The following is a 16,558-nucleotide window of genomic DNA, read 5'->3' on the forward strand; positions in this document are numbered from 1 at the left end:
GAACCGTTAAGAATGACATGTTGTGTTCTTTCTTCTAGGAAATCCTGAATCCAATCACAAACCTGGTCCGATATTCCGTAAGCTCGTATTTTTTTCACTAAACGTAAGTGCGGAACCGTATCAAATGCCTTTCTGAAGTCAAGGAATACGGCATCAATCTGCTCGCCAGTGTCTACGGCACTGTGAATTTCTTGGGCAAATAGGGCGAGCTGAGTTTCACATGATCTCTGTTTGCGGAATCCATGTTGGTTATGATGAAGGAGATTTGTATTATCTAAGAACGTCATAATACGAGAACACAAAACATGTTCCATTATTCTACAACAGATTGACGTAAGCGAAATAGGCCTATAATTATTCGCATCTGATTTATGACCCTTCTTGAAAATGGGAACGACCTGCGCTTTCTTCCAGTCGCTAGGTACTTTACGTTCTTCCAGCGATCTACGATAAATTGCTGATAGAAAGGGGGCAAGTTCTTTAGCATAATCACTGTAGAATCTTAAGGGTATCTCGTCTGGTCCGGATGCTTTTCCGCTACTAAGTGATAGCAGTTGTTTTTCAATTCCGATATCGTTTATTTCAATATTTTCCATTTTGGCGTCCGTGCGACGGCTGAAGTCAGGGACCGTGTTACGATTTTCCGCAGTGAAACAGTTTCGGAACACTGAATTCAGTATTTCTGCCTTTCTTCGGTCGTCCTCTGTTTCGGTTCCATCGTGGTCAACGAGTGACTGAATAGGGGATTTAGATCCGCTTACCGATTTTACATATGACCAAAACTTTTTAGGGTTCTTGTTTAGATTGTTTGCCAATGTTTTATGTTCGAATTCGTTGAATGCTTCTCTCATTGCTCTCTTTACGCTCTTTTTCGCTTCGTTCAGCTTTTCCTTATCAGCTATGATTCGACTACTCTTAAACCTATGATGAAGCTTTCTTTGTTTCCGTAGTACCTTTCGTACATGATTGTTATACCACGGTGGATCTTTCCCCTCGCTTTGGACCTTAGTCGGTACGAACTTATCTAAGGCGTACTGGACGATGTTTCTGAATTTTTTCCATTTTTGTTCCACATCCTCTTCCTCAGAAATGAACGTTTGATGGTGGTCACTCAGATATTCTGCGATTTGTGCCCTATCACTCTTGTTAAGCAAATATATTTTCCTTCCTTTCTTGGCATTTCTTATTACACTTGTAGTCATTGATGCAACCACTGACTTATGATCACTGATACCCTCTTCTACATTCACGGAGTCGAAAAGTTCCGGTCTATTTGTTGCTATGAGGTCTAAAACGTTAGCTTCACGAGTTAGTTCTCTAACTATCTGCTCGAAGTAATTCTCGGACAAGGCAGTCAGGATAATGTCACAAGAGTCTCTGTCCCTGGCTCCAGTTCTGATTGTGTGACTATCCCATTCTATACCTGGTAGATTGAAGTCTCCCCCTATTACAATAGTATGATCACGAAACTTCTTCACGACGTTCTGCAGGTTCTCTCTGAGGCGCTCAACTACTACGGTTGCTGATGCAGGTGGTCTATAGAAGCATCCGACTATCATATCTGACCCACCTTTGATACTTAACTTAACCCAGATTATTTCACATTCGCATTCGCTAATAACTTCACTGGATATTATTGAATTCTTTACTGCTATAAATACTCCTCCACCATTGGCGTTTATCCTATCCTTGCGGTATATATTCCATTCTGTGTCTAGGATTTCGTTACTGTTCACTTCCGGTTTTAACCAACTTTCCGTTCCTAATACTATATGCGCACTATTTCCTTCAATAAGAGATACTAATTCAGGAACCTTGCCCTGGATACTCCTGCAGTTTACCAATATTACGTTAACTTTTCCTGTTTTTGGTCTCTGAGGACGGACATTCTTTATCAACGATGATAATGTCCTCTCTGGTAAGCCGTCAGGTATTTTATCGTTTCGCCCAAGGGGGGGGTCCCTCTAACCTAAAAAACCCCCGTGTGCACGCCACACGTACTCTGCTACCCTAGTAGCTGCTTCCGGTGTGTAGTGCACGCCTGACCTGTCTAGGGGGGGCCCTACAGTTCTCCACCCAATAACGGAGGTCGATGAATTTGCAACCATTATAGTCGCAGAGTCGTCTGAGCCTCTGGTTTAAACCCTCCACACGGCTCCAAACCAGAGGACCGCGATCGACTCTGGGCACTATGCTGCAGATATTAAGCTCAGCTTGCACTCCGCGTGCGATGCTGGTTGTCTTCACCAAATCAGCCAGCCGCCGGAAGGAACCAAGGATGGCCTCAGAACCCAAGCGGCAGGCGTCATTCGTTCCGACATGTGCTACTATCTGCAGCCGGTCACACCCAGTGCGTTCAATAGCTGCCGGAAGGGGCTCCTCCACATTACGGACGAGACCCCCCCGGCAAGCACACCGAGTGCACACTGGCATTCTTCCCCGACCTACCCGCTATTTTCCTGAGGGGCTCCATAACCCGCCTAACGTTGGAGCTCCCTATAACTAATAGGCCCGCCCTCTGTGACTGTCGGGACCTTGCCGGAGAATCGGCCACTGGCCCAACAGGCGAGGCACCCTGTGGTGGCTCGGAAACGATGTCATCACCACTAGGAAGCACCCCGTACCTGTTGGAAAGGGGTAAGGCAGCTGCCACGCGGCCAGATCCCACCTTCGCCTTTCGGCCAGGCACGCGCGAGCCCACCACTGTCCGCCATTCACCCTGGAGTGATGGCTGACCGGTAAGATGCTCACTGCCGGAAGACGCAGCGACATCAGGGGTTCCATGCGATTCCAAGGCCACCGAAGTAGGCGTAGGTCTCACCACAGTTGCCCCAACGCCACTACGAGCCGACGCCTGCGCCTCGAGCTCGATGAGCCTAACAGACAAAGCCTCCACCTGCCCCCGAAGAGTGGCCAATTCTCCTTGCGTCCGCTCACAACAACCACAGCCCCTACACATGACTATGTTTACCCTACTCTATACGGTGACAAATTCCCAAGATAATCTTCTGATGAGCTACTCTGATAATCAAGAAACACTCACTGAAATACGAGACGCGAAAACTACGCTAGGTTTTCCCAGAAAAACTATTTAAAAGCTAAGCGCAGCAAATAAGTACAAAAACGCTTTATACAAACAGTACTCGCTGCTGCTGGTGCTGTCGCTCTGGCTGTCACAAGACAACTGCTGATTCAAGTGACTAGTGGCTAACGGCCGCGAAACAAACAAAAGACGGTTTTAGGGCGCTTTCTGTTCTAAACGATCAAGAAAACACTAAGAAATCTAACACGAAAACTACGTAAAGTTTTATCAAGAACTGTTAGTTACTATGCAGAGCAGATAAACACAAATAGAACCCCTTCCTTAGTGGAAGGTCGTAAACAAAATGCAAAATAAACGCTTTATACAAACACTACTCGCTGCTGCTGTCGCTCTGGCTGTCACAAGACAACTGCTGATTCAGGTGACTAGTGGCTAACGGCCGCGAAACAAACAAAAGACGGTTTTAGGGCGCTTTCTGTTCTAAACGATCAAGAAAACACTAAGAAATCTAACACGAAAACTACGTAAAGTTTTATCAAGAACTGTTAGTTACTATGCAGAGCAGATAAACACAAATAGCGCATAATTATTCTTTGTAGTACTTTCTCTGGTGGTTGTTAGAAAAAAAGCTTCCGAGATTGTCTTCGTGCCGATTAGCCTGAGCTTGGTTTGAAGAATTGTAATCTGAATATTGAGATTTATGACAAAAGATAACTGATACGAAATTGTACGATTAAAAGGGAAATATACATATACATTGCTCCTTCATACAAAAGGGGTGTATTTGACATTTGAAAATTAATGATATTCATCGATATATTGCGTAGTTGTTAAACAGAAGGGAACTTCCGAAAGACTGGATACGAACCTGCATTTAATAATACAAGAGCTCCATCACTTCTTCGGAAGATTAAACTTCATCAAAGCTAAATATCCGCTTGATCTGAGGTTTCCCGACTGACTATACAACGCTACAAAAATTACGAGGCATTTTATTTGTACAGATTAGCAGACTGCCGCAAAGCACGAGCCTGCAGAGAAGAAGAATCATCGCTTGATTTCATTATAACAAGTAAAATTTCTGAATCATTTTGAGTGACTGAGCTATGACTGTGTTTCATATTATGAATGATTGATTGCTCGAACGAATTTAGAACTACATAATTACATAGATAGGAGAAAAAATTACAACACAAAGAGTAAGATTGCCGACGGGCGCCGCTGAAGATAAATATGAAACATTGAAAATAGTATGTACTCTGTTACGTTATTAATGCTGCAATGTTCATACAGCGCCTAGAAAGCTTTTCAAGTGAGCTTTGTTTATGATTACCGAACTTCATAGTTAGGGATAATTATAATGTGTGAAATAAAGGTTCGCGGGTTATGTTTAATTTATTATGAGCAAATCAATTACTCCTTGAATTTTACGTCTCACATGTGGTGAGAACGGGCAGAGTACCACGGGAATTCGGGGCCTATTATCGATTAGCGAAAGTCATTTTTGTAGCTTAGCCCTTGGTTTGCGTGGGCTCCGTCTGGGGCGGTAATTACGGCTAGAAGCCTCACTGTTTCAAGTAGGACGGACTGTAGACAGAACAACTACCTCCGAGCAAATCTGACAAGGGAATCGCCACAACTTTCGTTTATGGGCTGATGGAGTCACGCACTCGACCTAGGTATCGAGCTGAGGAGCTCCTTCCTGAGTGAAATTAAGTTATAAACCGTATACATGTGAGGTCAGAATCGTCGAAAAAGAATGCCTAGAAGATTTACGTAGGAACGGAGTGACAATATTAACAGCATGATTAGAGTGGTTTGATATTCGTGAGTTGTACGTACGGTAAGGTACGGGAATCCAGTAAAGTGTCAATACCAGTAGGAGTCATACGAACACACATCATTCCCGCATTATGGTTCAGGTTTTCGTGATTATCTAACTGAACAGCTATTATGCATTAGAGTTATCGGCTATCAACTGTATAGATAAATGAATGATGTAGCAATCAAAACCGTGTATAAGAGAGCATACTGCAGGGCGGAATCACTCCAGGAGAGATGTTTCGCACAGCGCTTTTTGTGCTCCTGGTGGTGGCCCTCAGTGGCGCCAGTCCCCTGGTGAAACCCATCCCGGGAAGCAAGCCCTGGAGGTCACGTCTGGACGGCAGGATCGTTGGGGGTTCCGCTGTCAGCATCTCCCAGTACCCATGGCAACTATGTTTCGAACTGTGAGTACTAGTCCATTATGTTTTGTATGTTACTATTTCTGTATAGCTGAAGCCACAGATTACGAGGGCAGTTCAATAAGTAATGCAACACATTTTTTTTCTGAAACAGGGGTTGTTTTATTCAGTATTGAAATACACCAGGTTATTCCCCAATCTTTTAGCTACACAACACTATTTTTCAACGTAATCTCCATTCAATGCTACGGCCTTACGCCACCTTGAAATGAGGGCCTGTATGCCTGCACGGTACCATTCCACTGGTCGATGTCGGAGCCAAAGTCGTACTGCATCAATAACTTCTTCATCATCCGCGTAGTGCCCCCCACGGATTGCGTCCTTCATTGGGCCAAACATATGGAAATCCGACGGTGCGAGATCGGGGCTGTAGGGTGCATGAGGAAGAACAGTCCACTGAAGTTTTGTGAGATCCTCTCGGGTGCGAAGGCTTGTGTGAGGTCTTGCGTTGTCATGAAGAAGGAGAAGTTCGTTCAGATTTTTGTACCTACGGACACGCTGCAGTCGTTTCTTCAATTTCTGAAGAGTAGCACAATACACTTCAAAAAATGGCTCTGAGCACTATGGGACTCAACTGCTGAGGTCATTAGTCCCCTAGAACGTAGAACTAGTTAAACCTAACTAACCTAAGGACATCACAAACATCCATGCCCGAGGCAGGATTCGAACCTGTGACTGTAGCGGTCTTGCGGTTCCAGACTGCAGCGCCTTTAACAATATACTTCAGAGTTGATCGTTTGACCATGGGGAAGGACATCGAACAGAATAACCCCTTCAGCGTCCCAGAAGACTGTAACCATGACTTTACCGACTGAGGGTATGGCTTTAAACTTTTTCTTGGTAGGGGAGTGGGTGTGGCGCTACTCCATTGATTGCCGTTTTGTTTCAGGTTCGAAGTGATGAACCCATGTTTCATCGCCTGTAACAATCTTTGACAAGAAATTGTCACCCTCAACCATATGACGAGCAAGCAATTCCGCACAGATGGTTCTCCTTTGCTCTTTATGGTGTTCGGTTAGACAACGAGGGACCCAGCGGGAACAAACCTTTGAATATCCCAACTGGTGAACAATTGTGACAGCACTACCAACAGAGATGTAAAGTTGAGCACTGAGTTGTTTGATGGTGATCTGTCGATCATATCGAACGAGTGTGTTCGAACGCTCCGCCATTGCAGGAGTCACAGCTGTGCACGGCCGGCCCGCACGCGGGAGATCAGTCTTGCTTGACCTTGCGGCGATGATGACACACGCTTTGCCCAACGACTCACCGTGCTTTTGTCCACCGCCAGATCACCGTAGACATTCTGCAAAGCGCCTATGAATATCTGAGATGCCCTGGTTTTCCGTCAAAAGAAACTCGATCACTGCCCGTTGTTTGCAACGCACATCTGTTACAGACGCCATTTTAACAGCTCCGTACAGCGCTGCCACCTGTCGGAAGTCAATGAAACTATACGAGACGAAGCGGGAATGTTTGAAAATATTCCACAAGAAATTTCCGGTTTTTTCAACCAAAATTGGCCGAGAAAAAAAATGTGTTGCATTACTTATTGAACTGCCCTCGTATGTTAACGGAGTCTTACAACTAACTGGTGAGTTGATTAGAAAGGCAACCCTCGCCAAAAATAACAGTTTGTCAGAAGATAGGAAAAAAATCTTCCAGACCTTTTTATATTGTATTTTTCAGAAATTTTTCTTCGGAGTACTTGAAAAAGTCCTGAGAAATGCTAGTAAATTGTAACCTAACAACAGGAAATATTTTCGTATATGGTTGTTTTTGTCAGGAAATAGCCGTGGTAGCACGAAAGAACTAAATGATAGTTTTTCCCACTATACTTGTTAAAAATCGAGGTTAATATTTCCCTGAAAGAAGATAAACTATGTTTAAAATGGTAATAATTTTTCTCATTTTCTCCACTACCATTGTAGAAATTAATCAAGTCTAACTTCGGTTCACTGTATTCCTCTCTCCATGCTATCAGTGTGTTCATGTTGTGCCTGAGAAAGAAAGAAAGACTTGAGGTCCTTCGCTTTCGATCACTTAATCTTGATTGCATCACTGTAAAGATTGCCGGAAGTCAACTCTTCCCTCATATTCACGTTGCTTTGGAGTGTAACTAATCACTCCGAGTATGGGCGAATGTCCCATACAAATATGTAGTTACTGGATGCACTCTTTGTCTGTTGAATGTAATAGTTTTCTTAGCTGTGGTCTGAAGTACTGGCCAAAAACTTCCTTCATACTGAATATGAATAATTAGTCTGTTTTTCTACATTAAAAGGAACGGGCAGTTTTGGAGAATGAGTAATAACTCTATCACAGTCATACCGTACCTTATTCACGTCATTTTTCTTCATAATTTAAACTAAGAGCGAATTGTTATTGTTACACAAAAACGAATGGCCCGTTATCGAAATCAGATAAGGCATCCAGTAGAACGTTTTCTGGCAGGAACCATAATTTATGGAAAGAAAATCATGCCAAATTTTTTCTTCTAGTTAGTGGCATTAAAATTTTTAAAATAGTGCTTGTTTTTCAAGCAGCGAAACAATTGAGGTGTTACTTCGTTCTGTTCCTTTGATGAACTCTTTTACGATAAGTACGTAGCGTCTTCCACAGTAGTGAAATCACTAACATTCTTACGAGAACAGCCACCATGAAATTCAGAGGTTTTTTTGTTGAGTGAGTTTTGAACTTCGATTGCTTTGCTAGAACCGCACTATCTTCGTGCTGCAATAACTCAGGGCAGGAAGTGTTATGATAACAGTGGGATTTGGCCTTGTCAACGAGAACGAGCTAAAATTACGAAAAATGAGGAAGTCGCAAGAACTGTTTTTGAAATACATTTGACAACTGGATAGTACGTGCCTTCAATAGCAATATCAGCGAAATATCTACGTACCTATTAAGGTCGCCACATTAGATTACTTGACTTAGTAAAAAAAAAATTAATACGATGGACATACGCAATTTATGATACTCTCACGAAAGATTAGGTGAAATACAAATGGTTCCTTCGAATTCTGCTTTCTAACATGGCACTGAATGTGATGTGCCCATTTCCAACCATCGTGGTAACCTCATTATCAAATCTTTCAACATATTTTTGTTTGCACGATAGTCCACAGATTCGATATATTTTTAAAATAAAACCGTTGTTCGTTGCTGGGTGTCGAGTTTTCAGATTAATTTGATATTGCGCAGGTTCGACCATTAAGCAACATCCAGATTTCAAGATACTTCTGGAGTACAAATTAATTGTACCTTTACTGTGTGAGCGTTGAAAATGACGACTAGCATAAATTAGTCATGTTAAAGACCCATTTCCCCTTTTATTATTACTTTTAGAGGTAAATTGTTCGTTATAGATGTCCTTTAGCATATGTTTAACTTTTCTATTCTATATCAGAAAAGATTTATTTTTCATATACATGCCAAACAATAGAATTGAGATATGTGCGGACGTTGATGTTATTTTTGTGATGTGGCACGACTTTCATCTGACTGGTGACCAAACCAAGCTCATAAGAATAATTTAAACAACGTGGTTTCTGTGTTTTCGGGTATTATTGTATGGTACTATTACACGCGGCTAGGGTTTACTGTCCAGGATATTCCTGGTGTGACTACAAACAGAAGTCTTCCAACTACGTCATACTGTTCGTTCGAGAGGACAGGAACAGGTTCGTAAGTTAATGGTTCCGATATCGTGGGGTCGAAAAACTTTATTCTTGGATTTAATTTATGTTTACGTTATTCCAAAATGAAACAAATTTGAGGCACATTTTTGTACATATCCTGAACTTAAAATCGATAATGTAAGACAATTGAATGTTCAGATGATGGTAGCTGCAACATTAACATATATAATTATTGCGAAATTGAAAGAGATCTACAAAACTGTGCTGTTCTCTGGATGATACTAACGACCAAGTTTGTACACCTTTATGAATGTATTTTACATTGTGTACCTGTTTTCAACCCATTACTTAATTTCCTTGCAACAGATGAACTCAGTTTCACTGACTAGTGGAGGCCACGTTTGGAACGCGGATTTACTGCAAACTTCGTACACGCGTAGTAATCCATGATGACAACAAAATGTGTAAGCAGTAACGCGTACTTCTCAAGCGTTACTGAGAAACTCGCAAGATAATTTCGGTCGTCAAATATATATGTGTGCGTGGCCATTTTAACCATAAAGCGGCTGCAGCCGAGTGGTGCCGGCACGGTAGCTCCGCGTGTTCGGTCAGAGCGTTAGCATTCTTTTCTAATAAAATAACTGAGCGAGCGGATGAACGAAAAAACTGAGCGGGTGTCATCGGACGTCCGCTGTTAACAAATTCTGCGAACAATATAGAACAAAATGTTTTTTTTTTTTTTAAAGTGGTTGGTGCTCAGGCCGCTGGATCGCTGAACCGAGTTCCGTTCGTCAGTTTTTATTTTTATTTTCAACACATTCATTTTCTTTATTATTTATATTACAATTGATATAATGAGGAAAATACGTCTAATCGGATGAACTTTTATTAAATTTACAATGTTATTTCGCAGTCTACTAATTTTTATTATTACAAATAATACAATATTCATAACTATCGACTAGTAAACGGCCAAACGCATAAAGTGATACTGAAAATGTATGCTTGTCCGTGTCTTCAAAACTGTTCGTATTTAATTGAAAGAGAACGAGAAATTGCTTCTTGGAAGACGCTATTAAAATACACTCGATACTGCATAACCAATTATCAGCGCCGATTTTTAAGGAAATACTGCGTTATGCATGGTTTGCTTCCAAACTATCGTTTGAAAGAGAGGTTTTTGAAAATGTTGACGAGGTTTGTTTTTCCACGGAAAACGTCAAAAGACCTTGCGGATGCGGAAACATAGCATTTATTCAATGCAGCTGGTGCCGTTTAACTTAATGTTTTCCATGTTTTTACGAAAAATACCATCCTGCAACTAGTACTCGTAAAGTCGAAAGCGACGATTAATTGTACATCTTTCGAAAGTCGTCTGTGCCGGTCAAAACGTGGAGGTAACAAGTCGTTTCGGGCTCCTTTCAGGTATAAGAGATTTCTCAAATCACGGACAAGCATACATTTCCAGTATCACTTTATGCGTTTGGCCGTTTACTAGTCGATAGTTATGAATATTACATTATTTGTGATAATAAAAATTAGTAGACTGCCAAGTAACATTGTAAATTTAATAAAAGTTCATCCGATTAGACGTATTTTCCCCATTATGTCAATTGTAATATAAATAATGAAGAAAATGAATATGTTGAAAATAAAAAAAAAAAATAAAAACTGACGAATGGAACTCAATCCAGCGGCTTCAACGCCAACCACTTTGTTTTCCTTTAAAAGAAAAATTCTGTTTTATATTATACGTTGAATTTGTTCAGGGCGGACATCCGACGTTACCCGTTCAGTTTACTGGATAGTCCGTTCACTCAGTTCTTTAATTAGAAAGGGAAGCTAATGCTCTAACAGAACACGCTTTTTTTTTTCATTTTATTCCCTCTCGATCGTTCTGTTTAGTCGTTGCGGACGTCGCATGACATCCGTTAGAGTTCGTTTTGTTGATCGTTTCACTCAGTTTTTTATTACAGAGGCCAACCAGCTCTCTGGCCGAACACGCTGAGCTACCGTGCCGGCTATTTAGTATTGAAACTTCCTGGCAGATTAAATTTCTGTGCCGGACCGAGATTTGAACTCGGGACCTTTGTCTTTCGCGGGCAAGTGCTCTACCAACTGAGCTACCCAAGCACGAGACTGTGTGCCGGACCGAGACTCGAACTCGGGACCTTTGCCTTTCGCGGACAAGTGCTCTACCGACTGAGCTACCCAAGCACGCAAAAATTTTTGCCACAGCTGGGACACGAACCCAGGTCTACTGTTAACAAGGCAAATGTGCTAACCATTACACCACTGTTGCAATATAATGAGCTACCGTGCCGTCACCACTGGGCTGCAGCCGCTTCATGGTTAAAATGGCCACGCATATATATATATATATATATATATATATATATATATATATATATATATATATATATAATTCGACGAGCGAAATTGTCTTGCGATTTTATCATTAACGCTTGAGAAGTACGGGCTACTGATTACACATTTTGTTGTCCTCATGGATTACTACGAGTGTACGAAGTTTACAGTAAATCCGCTTTCCAAACGTCGTGGCCACCCCTTTTGAGTTAAAGACATGGTGCAGATTCATAAGGTTGAAGTCCTTTGTTGATATTGCTTGTTCTTTTCTCATCAGTGGCACTTACAACATGTGCGGCGCCTCCATCATCAGCGTCAACTGGGCTCTCTCTGCAGCTCGCTGTGTCGATGGCGTCTCCACCAGCCAAATGCTGTTGCGTGCTGGCACCTCCACCAGGGGTAGTGGTGGTTCCACGCACAGAGTGGCCGCTGCCTACATTCACGAAGGCTACTTTGGCAACGACTACGACATCTGCGTCCTCCAAGTTTCTAACTCCTTCAGATTCGGCACCAACGTGCAGCCCGTGGATCTCGCCTCGGCGGACGCCACTGTTGGAAGCTTAGCAACAGTCACCGGCTGGGGTGCGACCTGGTACAACGGCAGCCCCTCCGACACGCTGCTGGCGGCCACCGTCAAGATCATAGACCGCAACACGTGCAACCACTCGTACGGCGGCATCACTGACCGCATGATCTGTGCAGGAGTGACCGGAGGTGGCTACGGCGCCTGCCAGGGAGACACCGGTGGTCCTCTGGTGTCCGGCTCCACCTATCAGGTGGGCATCGTCTCCTGGGGCAATGGATGCGGCTTGGCCGACTATCCGGGAGTATACACCAACGTCGGCAACCTTTGGCCCTGGATCCAGCAAGCTACTGGCATCTAAGCAGTGGAACAGCTATACTGCACAAATAATAGTCCTTTTCTTGAACTTGGCGTTATTTTTTGTGCACATTTACTGTTGTCAACATAAATAATGTCTGCATTTAATACATTCGACATTAAGTATGCTTTTACTCTGTTTTCATTTTATAATAGTACTCCACTGGCTACTAGAACGTTTAACAGTCTAATGATGAGACAAATTCGTGAACTCTGTCACATTCTGTGCGAGGTATACAGGGTGAGTCACCTAACGTTACCGCTGGATATATTTCGTAAACCACATTAAATACTGACGAACCGATTCCACAGACCGAACGTGAGGAGAGGGGCTAGTGTAATTGTTTAATACAAACCATACAAAAATGCACGGAAGTATGTTTTTTAACACAAACCTACGTTTTTTAAAATGGAACTACGTTAGTTATGTTAGCACATCTGAACATATAAACAAATACGTAATCAGTGCCGTTTGTTGTATTGTAAAATGTTAATTACATCCGGAGATATTGTAACCTAAAGTTGACGCTTGAAACCTCCGACGTTCAGTTGCGTGTTGTAACAAACACGGGCCACGGTCGGCGAGCAGCATCTGCAGGGACATGTTTACGATGACGACCGTGTTTACGAGTGTGGCTGTAGTGCACTGTTGTGGTTTGGCCTAGCTGTCGCAGTGTCCGCATGTAGCGCTTGCTGCTATTGTTATTCTGCATTCGCCTCTGCACGCAGACCAACTGTAGTACACCGTGTTACCAGACGTCTGTGATAGTGTAGTGTTGTAGGAACTGTGACCATGGTGTATACGAACTCTGAAAAGGCGGAGATGATACTCATCTATGGCGAGTGTCCACGAAATGCAGCTGAAGCCTGCAGGGTGTATGCAGAACATTACCCGGACAGAGAGCATCCAACGTGCCGCACATTGCAAACCATCTACCGCCAACTGTATGCAACAGGTATGGTCGTAGCACACAAACGTGTCCGTAACAGGCCCGTCACAGGAGAAGCGGGTGCAGTTGGTGTGTTAGCTGCTGTTGCCATGAACCTACACATGAGTACACGGGACATTGCGAGAGCCGGTGGACTGAGTCAAAGTAATCATGCGCATACTGCATGGTCACCGCTTTCACCCGTTTCATGTGTCGCTACATCAGCAATTACATGGAGATGACTTTAATCATCGAGTGCAATTCTGTCAATGGGCATTAACAGAGAATGCGTTGCAGTTCTACCTGTTTACCGATGAAGCGGGTTTCACAAACCACGGGGCAGTGAATCTACGGAACATGCATTACTGGTCCGTGGACAATCCTCGCTGGATCAGACAGGTAGAGCGACAGCGACCGTAGACTGTAAATGTATGGTGCGGAATCATTGGCGACCACCTCATTGGTCCTCACTCATTGCAGGGGCCCAAACAGCTGCAACATACATCGCGTTTCTACAGAATGATCTGCCATCGTTGCTCGAAAATGTCCCACTGGAAACGCGTCGACGTATGTGGTATCAACATGATGGTGCACCTGCACATTCCGCAATTAACACTAGGCTGACCCTTGACAGGATGTTCGACGGGCGTTTCATAGGACGTGGAGGACGCATAAATTGGCCAGCCCGTTCTCCTGATCTTACTCCTCTGGACTTCTTTCTGTGGGGTACGTTAAAGGAGAATGTGTACCGTGATGTGCCTACAACCCCAGAGGATATGAAACAACGTATTGTGGCAGCCTGCGGCGACATTACACCAGATGTACTGCAGCGTGTACGACATTCATTACGCCAGAGATTGCAATTGTGTGCAGCAAATGATGGCCACCACATTGAACATCTATTGGCCTGACATGTCGGGACACACTCCATTCCACTCCGTAATTGAAAACGGAAACCACGTGTGTACGTGTACCTCACCCCTCATGGTAATGTACATGTGCGTCAGTGAAAAAGACCAATAAAAAGGTGTTAGTATGTGGACGTAATGTGCTGTTCCAGTCTCTTCTGTACCTAAGGTCCATCACCGTTCCCTTTGGATCCCTACGTAATTCGATGCTCTCCGATAAACACGATCGAACAGCGGAGGAGTGGTACTCAAGCGTCAACTTTAGGTTACGATATCTCCGGATGTAATTAACATTTTATAATGCAACAAACGGCACTGATTACGTATTTGCTTATATGTTCAGATGTGCTGACAAAACTAACGTAGTTCCATTTAAAAAAAACGTAGGTTTGTACTAAAAAACATAATTCCGTGCATTTTTGTATGGTTTGTATTAACCAATTACACTAGCCCCTCTCCTCACGTTCGGTCTGTGGAATCGATTCGTCAGTATTTGATGTGGTTTACGAAATATATCCAGCGGTAATGTTAAGTGACTCACCCTGTATATTGGTTTAAGCATCGATGCATATGGAGGCACAATGACGTATTACAACATTACAGCAAGTAAGTTACAGAATTTTCGTTAGCAAATACTTGATGAAATAGTAGGTTGAAGATTTATAGATTCTGATGTAAGCAATCAAACCTGAGAAATTAATGCAAGCTTGTGTATCCCGCTCTAACCCCAACGGCGTCCACTTTAACCGTTAAATACGGCGAAACCGAACATAAGTTGATAGCAATGTAAGCAAGCTAGTAAAAACACAGTGACGATATTAAATGTCGCAGTGAAATTTGCAGTTAATTAAGTCAAAATAAAAGAGTATGTGTGTCGTTAACAACACCAGATTTTTAAAAAAAGTGTAAGATGTCAGAATAGAATTTGAGAACCCCCACAGCAAGTATGTGCGAGTTTTCTAGATGATGATTTTCTATGAAATCGACGTTCTGTTGTTGAGTGGTATCTTGCCCATTGAACCCATCCTTACAGACAGACCTTCACATTACTTGCACACTGGTCTCATAAATTACAGGATCAGTCAAGAGATAGTTAGACTTCCAGGAAAAACTTTTGTAGAACAGCTCGAAGAACAGATTGTCAGTATCATGTCATGTGGTGAAAAAGACGTAGGGGAGAGTGAGTAGATAATATCTTGAAGTAAAACCCATTTCCGAAAACGTACCGTTTCCGTGCTACAACTATTTGAAAACATGTTTGTAAGTGGGTCACTTTCATAAGTTATTGATTAGGCGTGACCCAGTATATATCACTTGCTTCACATTTCCACTCATTAACAGCTAAAAAAATTACTGGTATACTCGTTGACGGATTCCCTTCAACGTGAGGCAATACGGCCTCTTCCAATTCGGGTGTGCGGAGTTTCCTTGGAGCACCACAGTCACGCCTGATGAACGTCAAGGCACTCTTCTCGAAGCCGCTGTGTAACTGGGACGGAAAGCATATGCGACGTATTAGGACTTCGTGGAGAACTATCTTGACAAAGGTGACAACTAGCTCTTTTATTACCGTGAGCTTCACCATTCAGAAGCATCGTGTCGCTGTATATTCTGCAAAGGTGTACTCAACCACGTTGCTCTAACACTCACAAAAATGTAAAGGAGACTCGAACCGTGTCAGAGACGTACCACAGACATCAAATGGCGTCAGCCAATCCGACATAGCCAACCTCCATCGTGACTACCGCGTTGCATACCTACATAGCAAACAATTTTTGATATGGCTGTAGCACGAAAACATTATGTTTTCGGAAATGAGAGTTCTTATTCAAAATATTATATACTCGCTCCTCTCTACAATTCCTAGAAGCTTATGACGGGAATTTCCTAACACCCTGTGTTTAACAATGTTTCTTAAGGGGCTCCGGAACGCCCTATACTTGCAATGTTAAAATAACGCTTATAAATTACATCTTTCCTCACAAAGTATTTGAGGTAGGAAGTTGAACTTTTTACAGATTATTTATTGGAATATGGGCTACAACTTAACACAGGGATTTTACAAAATTTTAGTTGTTATTAAAGATGATTTTTTTTAATTGTAATGAAAATTCACAACATTTTTGCAATTTTTTATTTATATATTAAAAAATATACAGTTTTTTGGAAAAAGGCTGTGTTAAATTATGCAGAAGGTACTGTGTAACATTTACTGAAAGTTTGAAACAAATATGTTTGGAAGATCCTTAGAAAACATGTAATTAGTATGAGAAAATAAAAGTTTTGGGAATCGAGCGACAAAGATTGGATTAACTTTTTAGTGCATTCCAGGTCCATAGGATGGATTATCTTCGTCCTCTGCAAACTCCTCCTCCAGCTTCCTCTTGTTCCTCCTCCTGTTTACTCTTGCTTGTATTTCTAGACTCTTTACAGACCTGTCTGCAGCCGAAGGCGTTCCTTGTCTAAAGCAAGCATCGCTCGTTGTTGTGTTCGTAGATTTTGCTACCATTTCCTTCAGTTGCAGTTACTGCAACACTGTTCCAA

General features: G+C 42.5%; 1 protein-coding gene across 1 annotated transcript; it reads left to right on the top strand.

Moving 5' to 3' along the window:
* The first annotated feature begins 5,175 nt into the window (after positions 1-5,175).
* On the top strand, positions 5,176-12,227 carry LOC126483821 (trypsin-1-like). The gene is made up of 2 exons (XM_050107019.1): positions 5,176-5,271; positions 11,575-12,227. Exon 2 carries the CDS (start codon positions 11,588-11,590, stop codon positions 12,179-12,181), a length of 594 nt encoding a protein of 197 aa, XP_049962976.1. The 5' UTR covers positions 5,176-5,271; positions 11,575-11,587; the 3' UTR covers positions 12,182-12,227.
* Positions 12,228-16,558: the final 4,331 nt, after the last annotated feature.

This window comes from Schistocerca serialis, chromosome 6 (assembly GCF_023864345.2).
Source record: "Schistocerca serialis cubense isolate TAMUIC-IGC-003099 chromosome 6, iqSchSeri2.2, whole genome shotgun sequence".
NCBI classification, from domain to species: domain Eukaryota; kingdom Metazoa; phylum Arthropoda; class Insecta; order Orthoptera; family Acrididae; genus Schistocerca; species Schistocerca serialis.

Coding starts and splice junctions, on each gene's coding strand:
- LOC126483821 (XM_050107019.1), top strand. CDS start 11,588: ATGTGCGGCGCCTCCATCATCAGCGTCAACTGGGCTCTCTCTGCAGCT.